Genomic DNA, 16,393 nt, shown 5'->3' with positions numbered 1-16,393 from the left:
GTATCGACCAACCTCATCGGTCTCACATTCGTTATCCCAACTGCCCCTGCCATCACGTCGTTCGCTTGTCAGGGAGAGTGGTGTATACACGATATTCTGTTGTGGTTGTGGTTGATCTGGACTAAAGGCCCGCGACGCCGCGCGTTCTTGGTTTTTGCTGCATTGGGAAACTGTAAGGTACCGATTTCAACAGCATTGGGGCGACTCCTGAGACGATCTTACGGCCAGTACAACCAAGGCTGTAGTGCTGTTGTGAGGAGGACAGAAACGAAGAGAAGAAGGAAAGAGGACGCAGCCTCGTGACACGGCCCGGCCTGGAATGCAGCCTTAGCCTCGTACAATCGCGTTCATCATGGAGTACGATCCCTACAGGGTGGATCCCACCTCGCCAACATCAGCACGCCGGCATAGAGACTCACGACAGTCTGGAACACATCGCAGAACATCACAGACTGGCGCACGCCGAGAATCAACAACACGACGCCACTCCAGCACTCGCCGCACTTCCGGTGCAGCCATCGATGACTCGCGCGACGGCTATGAACCACGTCCGCATCGTCGCAGCAGCAACGGTGGTGGTCATCGAACACGGCATTACAGTGAAGAGCGACGAGAATCGCATGGGGAAGGGCGAAGGAGGAGTTCTGCCGCATACAACACTGCTTCTCGCCCGACGCCAGAGAAGTCACGCGGTATCGAGCGACGTGTCATATTAGATCCTGCGCCGACAACACCAGGCAGCCTTGCATCGCCTGGCGGTATGCTCGGCGATCGGGACCCGATGCTCGAGGCGGGTACCCCAACCCACAAGCACCATACCGATATCTCGCGGAAGAAGAGTCTGGTGCGGCCAGAGAGGCGACATGATGGACCTGATGCACCGGACTTCTACTACCGAAAGCATACCCAGGCGCAGAACCTCAATGTCATGCCATCTAGCACCGGCCGTGATCCGCAGCTCGAGGAGGACATGTCCACGTTGAGCTCCGGCTCGACCGCGGTCAAGGATGCTTCGCCACCACAGGTTGAGAAGACATTATCGAGAGGCAATACAGCTGCCACAAGGACCAAGAGCAAGAGGCAGCCGAACAAGCTGACGAGGCGGACTACAGAGAAAGAGCGTGAAGAGAATGCTAAGGAGAGGAAGCGGCAAAAGATACAGGAGGCCTCGGGTACTCCAACGCTATGGGGCACCTACTGTCATCTGGTCACTTTCTGGTGTCCGGGTGCGTTACTGCGCTGCTTCGGGAAGAAAGAGCGATCACAGCAGCGAGCATGGCGAGAGAAGATGGGCCTGATCAGCATCATCCTCATGATCATGTTGTTTGTTGGCTACCTGACCTTCGGCTTCACCGAAACAGTCTGCCCGGCTGGAGGACCTCTTCGACTACGGAACAACAAAGTCGGTGCCGGGTACATGATTTTCAATGGCCGAGCATATGACCTGACTCGATCTCATCACCCTCTGGCTCGAGGCATTGCTGCTGGCGGCAATGTTCTTTGGGACATGGATGAGCAGCACGGTGGGCAGGATGGCAGCTTCCTGTTCCAGAATGTCAACGGTGCTTGTAAAGGGCTTATCACGCCTGCGCAAGGGTCAGATGTGCCGACCGACAACGATGGGAACATGGCGTGGTATTTCCCGTGCAACACCTTCAACCAGGATGGTTCGACCAAGCCGAATGATACGATTCCTTATTACTTCGGCTACGGATGCCATACCTCGAAGAATGCGAGACAGAACTTCTACGATCTGAAGAGTTCTGGTGAGGTGTTCTTTACTTGGGACGATGTGAAGAATAGCTCCCGCAATCTGATGGTTTATAATGGTGATGTGCTGGATCTGGATCTGCTGGAATGGTTCAACAAGACTCAAGTGCAATGGCCGAGTCAGTTTGACGACATCAGGACCAATCCTGCTGTCAAGGGCATCGATACTACTCTGGCTTTCTCCACTGGAAACAACAAGCAGGTGGCGGAGTGCTTCCAAGAGATTGTCAAGGTCGGCTCCATCGATACCATGACCATCGGCTGCATCGCATCCAAGGTCGTGCTCTACGTGTCCCTGATCTTCATTCTTGGCGTGGTTGCTATCAAGTTCATCCTGGCGCTGGTCTTTCAATGGTTCTTGTCCCGCAAGTTTGCAGCCAACAAGACTAGCATGACTAGCGACAAGAGGAAGCGGCAGCAGCAGATCGAGGACTGGACAGACGATATCTATCGTGCTCCACCCAAGATGACGGATCCGGGATCTAATGCTGGTGTTAGCGATCGTGGCTTCAACAATAAGCGTACGAGCTTTCTGCCGACGACGTCCAGATTTACGAGCCCCTATGCTATTGAGCGAAGCGAGGGCAAAAATCGACCAAAGCCTACGACTATGGCGAGTCAGCAAAGCACTGCTAGGTTGCTGCCTGCCGCTGCGCCACCAGCCATGTACTCCGGCAGCAATCGATCGGAGATGACACTGCAAGGCGGGTACAGCGATAGCGGACCAGGAAAGGGTAGTGTGTCCGACAGGCAAAACAGCATGCTCGACTCGCAGCCTGTAAGCTCAACCCAGCGCTACAACAGCGTCATGCAACCCGAGACCGACATAAGCGGGCCATCTGGCTTCATCCATGAAGCAGTTGTCCCACAGCCTCCACCAGAATGGCAACCATTCGGCTACCCACTAGCCCACGCCATCTGTCTCGTGACAGCCTATTCCGAAGGCCCCGACGGTATCCGCACCACCCTCGACTCCATCGCCATGACCGACTACCCCAACAGCCACAAACTCATCCTCCTAATCTGCGACGGCTTGATAAAAGGCAAAGGCGAATCCATGAGCACCCCCGAAGCCTGTCTCGGCATGATGAAAGACCACGCCGTCGCCCCCTCCGACGTCCAACCCTTCTCCTACGTCGCCGTGGCGAGCGGCAGCAAACGCCACAACATGGCCAAGATCTACTCCGGCTTCTACGACTACGGCCACGATAGCATCATCCCTCTGGAAAAACAACAGCGGGTCCCCATGATGGTGGTGGTGAAATGCGGCACCCCCGCCGAGGCCACCGCCGCCAAACCCGGCAACAGAGGCAAACGCGACTCCCAAATTATCCTCATGTCCTTCCTCCAGAAAGTCATGTTCGACGAGCGCATGACGGAGCTGGAGTATGAGATGTTCAACGGGATTTGGAACATCACGGGGATCTCGCCGGATTTCTACGAAATCTGTCTCATGGTCGACGCCGATACGAAAGTCTTCCCGGACTCGATGACGCATATGGTCAGCGCCATGGTCAAGGATCCGGAGATCATGGGGTTGTGCGGCGAGACGAAGATCGCTAACAAGACTGCCAGCTGGGTGTCCATGATCCAGGTGTTCGAGTACTTCATCTCCCACCACCAAGAGAAATCTTTCGAGTCTGTATTTGGTGGTGTCACGTGTCTGCCCGGTTGCTTTTGCATGTACCGCATCAAGACGCCCAAGGGAGGCCAGAACTACTGGGTCCCCATCCTCGCGAACCCGGATATCGTGGAGCATTACTCGGAGAACGTGGTGGATACGTTGCATAAGAAGAACTTGCTGCTGTTGGGCGAGGATCGGTATCTGACCACGCTCATGCTGAAGACGTTCCCGAAGCGCAAGCAGGTTTTTGTTCCCCAGGCGGTTTGCAAGACCACGGTTCCGGATGAGTTTAGGGTGTTGTTGAGTCAGAGGCGGCGGTGGATCAATTCTACTGTGCACAATCTTATGGAGCTGGTTCTGGTTAGGGATCTTTGTGGAACTTTCTGCTTCTCGATGCAGTTTGTTATTTTCATTCAGTTGGTTGGGACGTTGGTTTTGCCGGCTGCTATCGCTTTTACGATCTACTTGAGTAAGTTTGAACCGTCAACAAACCGGATCCAAATCAGTTACTAATAGACCCGTCTAGTCATCCGAGCAATCTACGCAGCCATCACCCACACCGTCGTCCCCGTCATCCCCTTGGTCCTCCTCGCACTCATCCTCGGTCTCCCCGCCGTCCTCATCGTCGTCACCGCTCACCGGGTATCTTACGTCCTCTGGATGTTCATCTACCTCCTCTCCTTACCAATCTGGAACTTCGTCTTACCGACCTATGCCTATTGGCACTTTGACGATTTCAGCTGGGGCGACACGCGACAGACGGCTGGCACCGTGGCGAGCGAGGTTAAGAAGGATAAGAGTGGGCATGGGGGCGAGGGAGAGTTTGATAGTAGTCAGATTACTATGAAGAGATGGGGCGATTTTGAGCAGGAGAGGAGGTTGAGAGGCGGGAATGTTGGGGGTGGTGGTGGGAGTGGGGGCGTGGGGACGTATAGGTCTTCCAGTCCGTCCCAGATGGCTAGTACGTATGGGGGTGGGCATGAGAGGAAGCCGAGTAATCTTGGGTATTCGGTGATGGAGTATCAGGATTATCCTTGAAGGAAGCGCGTGTGGTGGGAGTCGAGACTGAATGGATGTTGGCCAAGAGTAGAAGCGAGACGATGGTGTATAGCGATTTCTGCTTGCGAGCGTATGTCGCTTGAAAAAAAAGGGCTGGGCACTGTGGGTGGCTTCTGGCGTTTTCGGGGTCCAGATGCATTGCGAGGATTTGGGGGTTTGCAGATGTGTTCCATAGCGGTTGCTTTCCCTTGCGTAATGGTAATCACGACTTCAATGCGGTCGTCTCATCTTGGCCGAGGTCTCTCCTATGAATGTCCAGTCTGCGGTGCATGTCAGTCTCGTACCTATGTCTGAAGGGGGCAGTCAGTACATCCTCATCATGTAGGGCAGTGTTTAGCTAGCTCCACCCGCTTACCTCACCTTCCTATTCAGGAAAGTCATGCTTAGAGTATATGCTTCCCACTCTTGTCCCTGCTGCCATTGCTCCCAACATCAGGATCTTTGAGTCTTTCCACTCTCCACGAATCTTACAATGGTTATCAGAGGAATGAAGTTCACACCAGAGGTGCTACTCTCAGCGCCTCGCCGCTCAGCTGGAGTCCCCAATCCTTCGGGCACGAAAGTACTCTACTCCCAATCGTCCTACGACTTCTCCACGCACAAAAAGGCGGTTGTAGTTCAATTACTCGAAGTAGCTACTGGAGAGGCGCAGACCGTTGCCGAAGACGACAACCTTTCAGACTTCAATTGGCTCGATGACGAGAGCTTCGTTTGTCTGCAGGCTGGAAAGGATGGCACCACTAAAGTCTGCGTGTTGAGCGTGAAGGCTGATAGCTTGGTCACTTCTGTCCGTCAGCACGAAGCCGGAACAATCCAGGCAGCGGCTAGTAACCTCAAGATCACGCCAATCGAGGGTTCGCATGATGTGGCGATTGTGGTTAGTGCTCCTACAGGTCCGGATGGTTGTCTCTGGACTTCTGAGCAGCCTAGCAAGAAGACGCAGTCCACGGGGCGATTGTACTCGAGCTTGTATGTGAGACACTGGGATCAGTGGAAAGGGAAGGACAAGAACTCGTTATGGTATGGCAAGCTCAGCCGTGGATCCGGCGGGAAGTACGCACTTTCCGAACTTCATAACGCACTGAAAGATACAGGCTTGGAGTGTCCCATCCCGCCGTTCGGAGGTGGCGATCACTTCGATGTAGGACGACAGGGCATCATTTTCGTGGCGAAAGACCCGGAGCTTAACCCTGCTCTGAACACGAAATGTAATGTTTACATTCTGAAGATCACATCGTGGACTGGGTCGAATTCGCTGGAACTGGAGAAGATCCCGGTAGATGATTTCCATGGCGCGGCTAGCTCGCCTGTTTGGAACCCTGATGGCAGTGGTGCTGCCTTCCTGATGATGCACGGCGCGGGCTATGAGGCTGATCAGAACTGGGTGTTCGTGATGCGAGACATACAGACTGGAACCACTGGGACTCGTGTGCAAAGACTTGGAGGGGAAGATCTTGACGCGCAAAGCAAAGACAGCTTCTGGTCACGTAGTCCCAGCGCCATTGCGTTTTCGGCCGATAGCAGATCGATACTCGCGACCGCGGAGGACACGGGTCATGGCAAGCTTTTCGAGATCAGCCTAGAGAACACAGGCGTCAGAAAGTTAACGGATACCGGCTACGTGGGAGACTTCAAGCGGCTTGCGGATGGCAAGATCTTCATCTCAGGCAGCTCTATTGTGGAGAGCAGCTGGTACAAGATCGTAGATGCTACACAGACAGGCAGTGCAGTGTCTGAGGTCTGGTCTCACTCGCATCTGGCGAGCCGCAACGGACTTGGCCTAGACTCAAGGCAAGTGTCCACTATCTGGACACCCGCCAGCAACCCAAAGATTAACAAGGAAGTACACTCCATCGTGGTGAAGCCCAGCACATTCAAGTCTGGCAAGAAGTATCCCGTCGCATATCTAATTCATGGAGGACCTCAGGGCAGCTGGGGAGACAGCTGGTCAACACGATGAAATCCTGCAGTGTTTGCAGAGCAGGGCTATATTGTGGTTGCGCCGAATCCTACTGGCAGTACAGGGTATGGACAAAAGTTTTGTGATGCTATCCGTGGCAATTGGGGTGGTGACCCGTACCAAGATATCGTGAATTGCTTTGAGTGGGTGGGAAAGAACATGCCCGAAGCAGATAATGAGAACGCGGTAGCGCTTGGAGCGAGCTACGGTGGTTATATGGTATGTCTACACAGACAAGATCGCTCGAATGGTGCTAATATTGTTCCAGATGAACTGGATTCAGGGTCACGACCTTGGTCGCAAGTTCAAAGCACTCGTCTGCCACGACGGCATTACCACGTTCGCCGGTGGTATGCTCGCGACCGAAGAGCTATACTTCCCCTTCCACGATCTCGGAGGCACGCCATGGTATGACCCCGGCTTCTCAGCTGCCAGCAAAGAAGCAAAGAACAACTTTGGATCCTCGACGCTGTCAGACTGGAAGAAGTGGGATCCTAGCGAGCACTTTGATCAATGGTCGACGCCCGAGCTAGTCATTCACAGCGAGCTCGACTATCGACTTACTGTCTCGGAAGGCTTGACTGCCTTCAATGTGTTACAAGCTCGAGGCGTGGAGAGCGAGTTCTTGACATTTCCAGATGAGAATCACTGGGTTTTGAAGCCAGAGAATAGTCTTGTGTGGCATAAAGTCGTGCTCAATTGGATCAACAAGCATGTTGGGTTGCCGCCGTATACGAAAGAAGATCGAGATGGTGAGGAATTCTGGGGAGGTGTCAGAGATGCGAAGGAAAGTCTAGCAGAACTGCCTGGAGCTGGGAAGCCGGAGACTTGAGTCGCTGCTTCGAAAAGTAGGGATCGAATCGAATCTGTCTCGCTTGTTTGTCTCTTGTGTCATCTGAGTATCGCTGGGCTACTACTGTGACATCCTACGACATGGCTTGTGAAGACAAGTAGTCTAGAGCTAGCCCGTCCACGGTCTTCTCTATCGAATCAGAAAGGCTGCTCTTGGTCGACGGTCGATTCAGCTCCTTCTGACCGTGTTGAGTGTTATCCCATGTTGATGGCGAGTCGTTGATATGCAGTTGCACCAGTGCGTGCTACAGGCAGCTGTTGTCCTTAGGGTTAGGGTTTGGGTAAGAAGCACATACCTGCAACGATAGCGACACTATGACCGTGACTGTCGAGACACGATACTCAATGTATTAATCAGTGGTCTGCGGGAAATCGAATATGATTGCGCTTGCCTAAGCTCATAGCAAGTCTAATTCACTATCGGTCCGCATCAAAGCATGTGTGACGGATGGAATTGTTGAAGCTGATGATCGAATGGGCAGCCCCAGCACTTCTACTTGACGTGCAGCCCACACAGCAAGTCACGGTGCCGTCCAGTAGACCGGCAGGTTCACAGGAGCACGTTACTCATACACAAGATGCACATGGAGCTGACCACTCATATGACAATCTATGAACAGATATGCTTATACAGTGACCATTACACTAGCATTCTTGTACCACCCCAGCATGGCGTTCTCCCCACTCAACATCTCCGTCCCCTCAACATCCGCCCACCGCTGGAAGAAGTCCTCATGCGTCATCACCCTCGTCAATCGTCCAGTGATGGCACGATATATATCCTCCATAACACCAAAGTCGGTCGGAAACAGGATATCGAAGTAGCCTTGTTGCACCAGCGGCGTTGTCACCAGGACCGTGCGTCTTTGATAACGAGTTTGTACGACGGGTGCATTGTAGCCTGGGGTCGCTTGAGGTAAGCTGTGGAAGTCTGAAGTGATGAGGCGATGCGCTGGGAATTTGGTCCCAAGGATGTGGAAGAACTGCATGAGTCTTGTAGGCAGATACTCGGGTAACGTCAAGTTCGGTGCGAATGGTAGACTGTGCCGTAGCTTTCTCAGCCATGGTGGTGACCGTAGTGGGCCAGCATACTGTCGGTCTTGGCATGCTGCGTCTCGAACGCGTAGATATCGTGCTGCAACTGGATCCAGGTTGCGATCGTAGAACTCGTAAAAGTCGCCGTCGGCATCGATGAGCACAGACCCTTGCATTGGCTGTTCTGTATCAGGGTCGTATCGAACGACATCATGCGCGAAGTTGTCGAAGACTTCCATGGCCAAGAAGAAGCATGGTTCCGGAACATATGTATCCCAGTCGAAGACCGATTTGTTGATGATCTCAACCTTGTCACTGTGGCCTCTACTCGCAGCAGAAGCATATAGTCCATGGTCCTGAAGCTTTGCAAGCGCCGAGCTGACCTCGATGATGCGATACCTTGTTCTCGCGTACACCTCGGGGTCTACTCGTCGAATATAATCCAGAATATTGAGCATCAGGGTGCCGTTGCCAGCTCCCACTTCGTAGATCACGAGATCATGATATGGATATAGCGTAAGCTTGTAATTCGCAACCATATACCGTGCTATTGCTTCACCGTAGAACGGTCGAAACAGCTCAGTGGGAGTGTGCCAGAGCTGTCTATCCTCCCTGAATTGTTCCTTGTCTAGCTCATCTTCAAACTGGCTGTAACGCTCGCCCAGCAAGCGGTTGAATTCTGGTTCGTCTGGTATGCGGTTAAAGTCGAAAGGTGCGCCAGGTGAGAAGATGGTCACATTCTTGCTGAAGTAGCCATAGTGCGGATTGTACAAGCTGTCCTCGATGAAGTCACGCATCAACATCTTTGCCCGCCTCGGCCGTTCTTTCCTACTGCGCAATCCATCTGATGTTACGGTTGGGTACCGCTTGAAGTCTTCGGACTTGTTGAGAGGGAAGTGATCGGTCCGTTGCTGCCAATTGCTCTCTACAGTTGTCTTTGGCTTCTTCTCCGGCTGCTGGCGTGTATATCGTTGCCCACTCTGCTGGCGGCATTGCTCCACCGCAACTGACACAGCTGCATGTTTAGGAGAAGTGCAGAACCGATGAGATGCGAGTTGTCGGAAAAGTCTGGTCACAGCCCGAGAGTCCATGTAGCTGACGGCCAGACTGGCATGCGCACGATATACACAAACTACTTACCACTACGCGAGCACATATGCGGAGCTTACGGAGGTGAAGCTCAATGCAGAAGCTTGACGCACAGACCAGCCATATGGACTCGTCGATCACGAATTGCCATCAACACCACGCTTCTAGATGTCTAGGACCAGTAGCTCCATGTTAATGCAGCGAGCATGCCGCACACATCATCGCAACTAGATAGACGATGCATTCGGTAACGACTTAGAATGGGTATCTTCTCCGACTCCTTCACCTCAATATGGACCCGCATACTCGATAACAAAGGCAAAGTCACTTCGACTGGTGGTTTCCTGCTCGGTATATTGCTCACTCTTACCTTCAAGGACCTCTACCCGGACCTCGAAGCATCTTATCTGCGTCGCTTGAGACAGCTTCGTGGCAAGAACATCCCATACCCTCCGCCTGGCCACCCAGATTTCGTCCATCTGGAAGACCATACCAAGGATAAGTCACACGTCATAGCTGACAAGGACGACAGTCGAAGGACTCGCGATTTGGATGGCGGAAAAATCGCCGTAGGCATCGAAGGTCTCATTGGCAACACGCCACTGATCAAGCTCAAGTTTTTAAGCGATGCCACAGGCTGCGAGATTTTGGCCAAAGCCGAACTTCTCAATGGTGCTGGGAACTCGCCGAAAGATCGAGTGGCTTTGTCGATGATCAAGTTGGCTGAGGAGGAGGGTCTGCTCGTGCCTGACAGAGGCGACACCATCTACGAGGGGACGGTCGGCTCTACCGGTATCTCGCTAGCTGCGGTATGCAGAGCACGGGGATATAAAGCTTATATGTGCGTATCAAATCTTAATCCGACCATACTAATAAGCTGACATGGAAAAGCTGCATGCCCAACGACCAGGCAGCTGAGAAATCGGATCTACTTCTGAAGCTCGGCGCAACTGTTGAACGAGTGAAGCCAGCTTCGATAGTAGACCAAGAGCAATTCGTCAATCTTGCGCGACGACGTGCACAAGAGCACACCGACGACCCTGACCGACCCGGACGAGGCTTCTTCGCAGATCAATTCGAGAACACCGCAAACTACATGGCTCACCAAAACACCACTGGCCCAGAAATCTACGCCCAGACCAATGGGCGTGTAGATGCTTTCGTCGCGGGAGCCGGGACAGGTGGAACCATTTCTGGAGTCGCACTAGCACTGAAACCTCTCATGCCCGATATGCAGGTCATCCTGGCTGATCCGCAAGGTTCAGGGCTCTACAATAAGATCAAGTATGGTGTTATGTTCTCCTCGACCGAAGCAGAGGGCACAAGACGTCGCCACCAGGTGGACAGCATTGTCGAAGGCATCGGCATCAATCGAGTGACGCAGAACTTCTCGGCTGGGATGGAGTTGATCGACGATGCGGTCAAAGTTACTGACGAGCAAGCTATGAAAATGGCTCGCTGGCTAGTGGAGAAAGAAGGGTTGTTCGTCGGTGCTAGCAGTGCTGTGAATTGTGTCGCTGCTGCAGTAACTGCTCGTAGCATGGGGAAGGGTGAACGTGTTGTAACTGTGCTTTGTGATAGTGGGACTCGTCATCTGAGCAAGTTCTGGAAGGAGGCTGGCAATATCGGAGATGCGGACGTCGAGTATACCCTTGACGATATACTTGGTGCTCAAACATAGTGAATGAAAACAGTACCTCAATCCCAGATCGCGCTCGCACCGATATAAAGTGACCAATGCAAGGGACAACTCCAAAATTTGTTGGGGCATGGCAGACAGCGGAAGATATGGGCTTGCTCCCACGCACTCGCACAGAGGGGGATCACGTGACTCAGCTCTATCTAACATACCAAGAAAGCTCCATATCAATTTGTATGTTTTGGCATAGCTCAAGTCGTAGCGATATACGAAGGCGCGGAACAGATAGTTTTGGTCGAGATGAATTAAGAGACCCACCTCTCGTGCTGGAGACAAGGGTCTTGTCATCGTACTAGTACCGACAATGCTATCTCTGGTCAACAGACACTATTCGTCATCGTCAAACAATCAATTCCATCGATCGTGGGAATCGGCCCCATGTCTTTCGATGAAGAAGAGGGTGTGGTGATGATGTCGATGACGTAAACTGTACAACCTGAGGCACGTTTTGCCATGATGCTGACGAGAATGTAAAGTGTAGCACAAGCGAGATAGGACAAGAGCCTCACCGCCAACCACGGATTATGGGCACGTATAACGGAACAAGAAGTGGTCCCCCGACGGCGACCCTGAGACAAAAAGTACCACTGCCGTATAGCCGATCACCTTCCCAAATTTGACCTGACGTTGCAATGCTAACGAAGCGACTTGTCGTGAACTCAGGGTCCTCGCTCCCGGATGTAACATCACCCTGCGTGAAAAGTCCCGGATATGAGGCTGAAGCGGTGATTGGCGGACAAGCTCGTCATGCCAGATTCTGCTGATCAGGGACCTCGGATCCTTGTAAGCCACTGACGAGAGTTTGCGGACGACTTGGGGATTGGGCGTCTTTTGGGCTCCTGAGCGTATGGCGGTTGGCTTGAGTGGTGTGTGTGACTACTACGACAAAAGTGCCTCGGCCTGTGTTGTTCGTGATGCTGGAAGCCATGAAGTCAAGCAGTAATGAGTTGTAAGTAGAAAGGATGAAGTGTGGAGTGGAAATGGGGATTTGGCTCAGATTCGTTAACTGTGGTAGACTACTTCACATAGCGAGAGTAGATGGTTTACAGGTCATACTGCCTATTTTCTAGCAGACCCAGCTTTTAGACTATCAAGTTCTCTATGCCATATCATACAATGTCTCCTCGCACGCAAGTCTAGCGCTCTTGCCACTGGAGTGAATAGCAACGCCTGAAACGCCTTGCAAATCATCCCGTTTGCCTTCCGAAAAGCCGTCGCATAAATTGGGGTATCAAGTGAAGTAGCGATCGAGTGTCGAATGTTTATAATGTCCCAGACGCCGGCGTAAGAAGAAGTGGTCATCCATACATCTTGTGAAAGAAGATGCTGTAGTGTCATATCGTTGTCGATCTGTTTGTCGATCTGTTTGACGATCTGTTTACTCATCATCGTCTGGAGAAGGATGGTCTGAACCTTCTCCACGGTGGACCTTTCGGTGTCGTCGCAGGTTCGAGACAACCGAGAAGTGACGGCCACAGCCATCAACGTCGCAGGCGAATGCTGAAAAATTTGTTAGTCGCTGTAAAACGTCAAATACTCGAAGACCCAACTTACGCTTCTCACCCGTGTGGCTGTACATGTGTGTCTGGAGCGAGCTTGGTCGTGTAAACCTCTTGTCGCAAATCTTGCACTTGTGCTTCTTCTGCGAGCTCGAAGAGACCTTGGAGCTGAACTGGCCCATCATCGACTGCGGTGCAGGTGGAAGTGTACCGCCAAGCAGGCCGTTTGGTCGTGGTAATGTCCGCGAGCTGGGCATGTCGATGGACTCGCTAGCTGAACTATAATCGGCGACCGATGCAGCATCGCTGACCGAGCTGGCATAGCCATAGTAGCTTCCGGGTGTCGAGATCGAGGAATGTGCCGAGTGCGATGATGGAAAGCCGTATGAGTCGATGGAGCTGGTGCGGCTAGATGTCGAGCCATTTATGGGACCATAAATGTTTCGTGGGGTTATGTCGGACTGGCTCATTGCCACCATACCGCGACTGGCCTCTACAGCATCGCTGAAACCTTGACGGTCTGCCTCAGTAACGTGATGCATCCTGTCGGTATAGTCAATATGCGAGCTCTGGCGTTGTCGCTGAACATCAAAGTTGTCCAGGAGCATATTGGAGGCTACTGACGGATGCGATGTTCGTCGGTCAAGTTGATAGCCATACGATGGAGTGTACTGAGGTGCTGACGTAGGTGCGTAAGTACTGGTTGGTGGCGCAGCTGATGTAGCGTAAGGTGCACCGTATGGTCTTGGAGCGCTCATGTCTTGTGCAAACTGTAAGCCCGAGTGGTCCATGAGGTCCGGGTCCAAGGGAAGCATACCTGTTGCCAGAGACGGCGCAGTAAGACCACTGCTGGTGTAGGCGTTTGAAACATTGGGTGTCGGCGAGGCGTAATGCTTTACGTCTGATGGCATTGCCGATGCTGGCAACGATGTGGCGTACATCTGGCCGTGTGTAGAAGCAGGCGCGGACACCCAAGGGTTCGTAAAGGCAGGCGGTTGGTATCGCATTGCGCTGTCATAGCCCATGCTGTGGAATGGTGCCTGTTGTTGTCTAGTGTCGACGGCCATGGCTGCCATTGTGAATGATGAGAACGAGTTTCGGTATTGTGGGTCTCAAGGTATGATGTTCCAGTATCAGACTCTGACACGTTGTTTGACAGTGATCAACAACAATGGCAAGAGCTTGTGAACGTGGAGAGACGATCTATCGTGGAGGATAGGCGGGATCAGCGAGCTTAAGTGTGCCTTCAGGTTGTGCCTGGGTGTGCCCGTGCTGTGTAGACCAAATAGAGCTCGTCGAATGTCGATCCTGGAGTTCGCTAGTACCTGGAGGAAAGAGATGTGCTGCGACCGGATAGCGAAATGATCGGTATGCAACTAGAGCACCGGTTCGTGGGCCGAAGTCAAAGATGGCAGGTCGACAAGGCGTTTCAAAGGTAGGCCAGGGACCGGTGGTTTGCCGGTACACGTCGAAGCGGCTGTGCTGCTGCGCTTGTGTCGGAATGGAGGTGATGTGCAGTACTTTCGACAGAGAAAGCAATGATGTGCGGTCTCCGGAAACGCAACTTCAGGACTGTGTCTGAGGGCCGAGATAGCGTGCACTCTGTGTGGATGGAGAGTGAATATCTTATGTGGATCAGAATGCAGATCTTTGAACATGAAGGGGATTGCTTTCCATATAAAATAAGTAGGCAAGTCGACGTATGCAGGGTAATGGGAGGTCGATGAGCATTTGCATCTCCACTTGACACTGACGTCGATTGTGTGCAGCTCGTGCAGCGGGTGGCGCTTCCTGCCTGAACCCTGCGTCGTCACTGGCTTTCTCCGGTCGACGCCATCCCGGGCCTTGTCATGAAACATAGCAGATGTGGGGGAGTGGACATCGAGCGGCATCCCTACCTCTTTTCGTGACTAACCCGATGTGACGATGTCGTCTCTCTCCGTCTCGACGCCCCTCTGTCATAGTGCCGGCGCCGGCCCAAAACTGCTAGCGACTGATGGAAGCGCACGAGAACACTCCTCTTTCCTCCTCAGGGTCAGCGGTTAGGCTGATGTCGTGTCCCGTTAAGCCATCGAAATGTGCGCCACTATCGAGACAAACGCTAACTTTTGCTTCTTATCCATTGGAGTGCCTTGCTCCCGAACCACAATACTACACTCAGTAAGAGTTAGCGCAACGACCAGTGCACCACAGCGTCCTCAACCAGCTCCATCATCACATACGCCTTCACGAGTGCCGAGTCTAAGCAGGCAACGGCGCCTCCATGTCTCGAATGCTCATTTCATACTGTACCACACGTATAGCAGCGCAGTACGTGCAGGAGATGAGCGTATGTCGGCAGAGGGATTGCCTTGATCAAGCACTGCACCGTCCGTCGCTCAGCCTCCTGCCTCCGTAAACGTCTCTGCAAATTTACTGCACACTCCGACAGCTCAATGGTAAGCATAAACTAGTGCCGGGACGAGAAGTTGCACCAAGTCACGACCGAGTATCTACGAAATTAGTGCAAGAAAGTGGTCGTGTGTTCACTTCTCCATCGACCAACCCTGTGCTTGCCGTGGCATTGCTCTGGCGTTATCGTTGCGGTGAGCTTCTGCCCGCATGTTTCCAACCACACCCTCCACTTCGAGGACGAAGCACAAGTCTTGAGATCCTAGCATTTGCCTCGGATTTCGCAAGCAGTTCTGTGACTGGCTGCTCATGAAAGGAGGCGTCAGGAGGCGCACTCTGAGTTTGATCGTTTTCGACTGTCTCCGGCAACGAGCAGCCGACTGCCAAGGGTGGCTTTCTGTTGGCTTTCTGCTTTGCAGCGAGACGACCACAAGCAGGTTATGCTTGAAGATAGCGCCGAAGCCTATACCTACTGTCGACGACTTATGATCAGCGTTACATGCGCTACAGAAGGCTAGCGACATTGTGCCACTCGGCACACTGCTACCTCCTCCACTTTTTGTAGTCGTTGCTTCGAAGCGATTTGTTCCATTTGACGGCTACGTTCACACTCTTTGGTCGACCAGGAAGGCGAGTAAGTGCAGCTTTGTGGACAATCTTCGCGACGACGTAGCCTATAACCTAACTTCCTCGGCTCTCTCTCTACTGGATCGACGTTTTTCATGGAGAACTACTTCGAGCAATTTTGTTGTGGATTTATGAAGATGACATCAAACTTACCAAGTGCACCAGTAGTGCGCAAGATCATCCCAAAGCACTGGGATAACTACCAATCTTCTGGTTCAAGCCTGGTATGCACATGTTTGTGATCTACGCTGTGCGTGACAGAACATCCTAGATACACTTGACACTTTCCTCATGCCATGCCTTCGGTATTCGGACTGCGATCGGCGACAAGGCGGGGCAGTAGGCCATAAGCTCTTCCTCCTCATCAGGACTTACTCCATTCAATCCCCCCAGTCATCTGCCGAGTGGCCAGGCACTCTGAGTTCGCTCTATGTACAGCATACGCCGAGGTCCTTTCTGATCATTGCAGGCGTTTGGGGCTTGGAAATCGCCATGCTTTCCTTTGCTGCGCCGTACCACAGACATGGTTAGGCCGCAACTCTCAGACCAGAATAGCGGCGCTATGCCTTGTGCATGCACGGCTGGCGTAAGGTTTGCACGATGAAACACTGACAGGAACAGGTGATCATGTTCATGGTGGGGAAGCATCCGTGCCCTTCACTCCAAATACACGAGCCCACGGACCATTCGATATGGTTGACGACCACGACGACTCGTGTGCTTGTGCAAAGCGACCAAACCGATCGTGCAAACCATCAACGACTCAGTGCAACTGCGACGTTGAGCCG

At 52.8% G+C, this 16,393-nt stretch overlaps 6 protein-coding genes across 6 annotated transcripts; 4 read left to right on the top strand and 2 right to left on the bottom strand.

Annotated features, from left to right (window-relative positions):
• Positions 1-352: 352 nt before the first annotated feature.
• Positions 353-4,432, top strand: CHS3_2 (Chitin synthase, class 3; the record flags this gene model as incomplete). Its single annotated transcript, XM_064838067.1, has 2 exons — positions 353-3,863; positions 3,921-4,432. The coding sequence occupies 2 exons, from the start codon at positions 353-355 to the stop codon at positions 4,430-4,432; spliced, it is 4,023 nt and encodes a 1,340-aa protein (XP_064694152.1).
• Positions 4,433-4,739: 307 nt separating this feature from the next.
• LTS14_005368 (uncharacterized protein) lies at positions 4,740-6,413 on the top strand (the record flags this gene model as incomplete). Its single annotated transcript, XM_064838066.1, has 2 exons — positions 4,740-4,774; positions 4,937-6,413. The coding sequence occupies 2 exons, from the start codon at positions 4,740-4,742 to the stop codon at positions 6,411-6,413; spliced, it is 1,512 nt and encodes a 503-aa protein (XP_064694151.1).
• Positions 6,414-6,572: 159 nt separating this feature from the next.
• On the top strand, positions 6,573-7,245 carry LTS14_005367 (uncharacterized protein; the record flags this gene model as incomplete). Its single annotated transcript, XM_064838065.1, has 2 exons — positions 6,573-6,632; positions 6,682-7,245. 2 exons carry the CDS (start codon positions 6,573-6,575, stop codon positions 7,243-7,245), a joined length of 624 nt encoding a protein of 207 aa, XP_064694150.1.
• A 646-nt stretch (positions 7,246-7,891) lies between these two features.
• LTS14_005366 (uncharacterized protein) lies at positions 7,892-9,456 on the bottom strand (the record flags this gene model as incomplete). Its single annotated transcript, XM_064838064.1, has 2 exons — positions 7,892-9,306; positions 9,441-9,456. The coding sequence occupies 2 exons, from the start codon at positions 9,454-9,456 to the stop codon at positions 7,892-7,894; spliced, it is 1,431 nt and encodes a 476-aa protein (XP_064694149.1).
• A 193-nt stretch (positions 9,457-9,649) lies between these two features.
• cys12 (Cysteine synthase 2) lies at positions 9,650-11,070 on the top strand (the record flags this gene model as incomplete). The annotated part of the gene is made up of 2 exons (XM_064838063.1): positions 9,650-10,230; positions 10,281-11,070. 2 exons carry the CDS (start codon positions 9,650-9,652, stop codon positions 11,068-11,070), a joined length of 1,371 nt encoding a protein of 456 aa, XP_064694148.1.
• Positions 11,071-12,466: 1,396 nt separating this feature from the next.
• LTS14_005364 (uncharacterized protein) lies at positions 12,467-13,663 on the bottom strand (the record flags this gene model as incomplete). Its single annotated transcript, XM_064838062.1, has 2 exons — positions 12,467-12,588; positions 12,643-13,663. 2 exons carry the CDS (start codon positions 13,661-13,663, stop codon positions 12,467-12,469), a joined length of 1,143 nt encoding a protein of 380 aa, XP_064694147.1.
• Positions 13,664-16,393: the final 2,730 nt, after the last annotated feature.

The sequence above is a fragment of the Recurvomyces mirabilis genome (assembly GCF_035927965.1).
Source record: "Recurvomyces mirabilis strain CCFEE 5264 chromosome Unknown scaffold_13, whole genome shotgun sequence".
Taxonomy (NCBI): domain Eukaryota; kingdom Fungi; phylum Ascomycota; class Dothideomycetes; order Mycosphaerellales; family Teratosphaeriaceae; genus Recurvomyces; species Recurvomyces mirabilis.
This window is presented reverse-complemented; position numbering and strand designations above follow the sequence as displayed.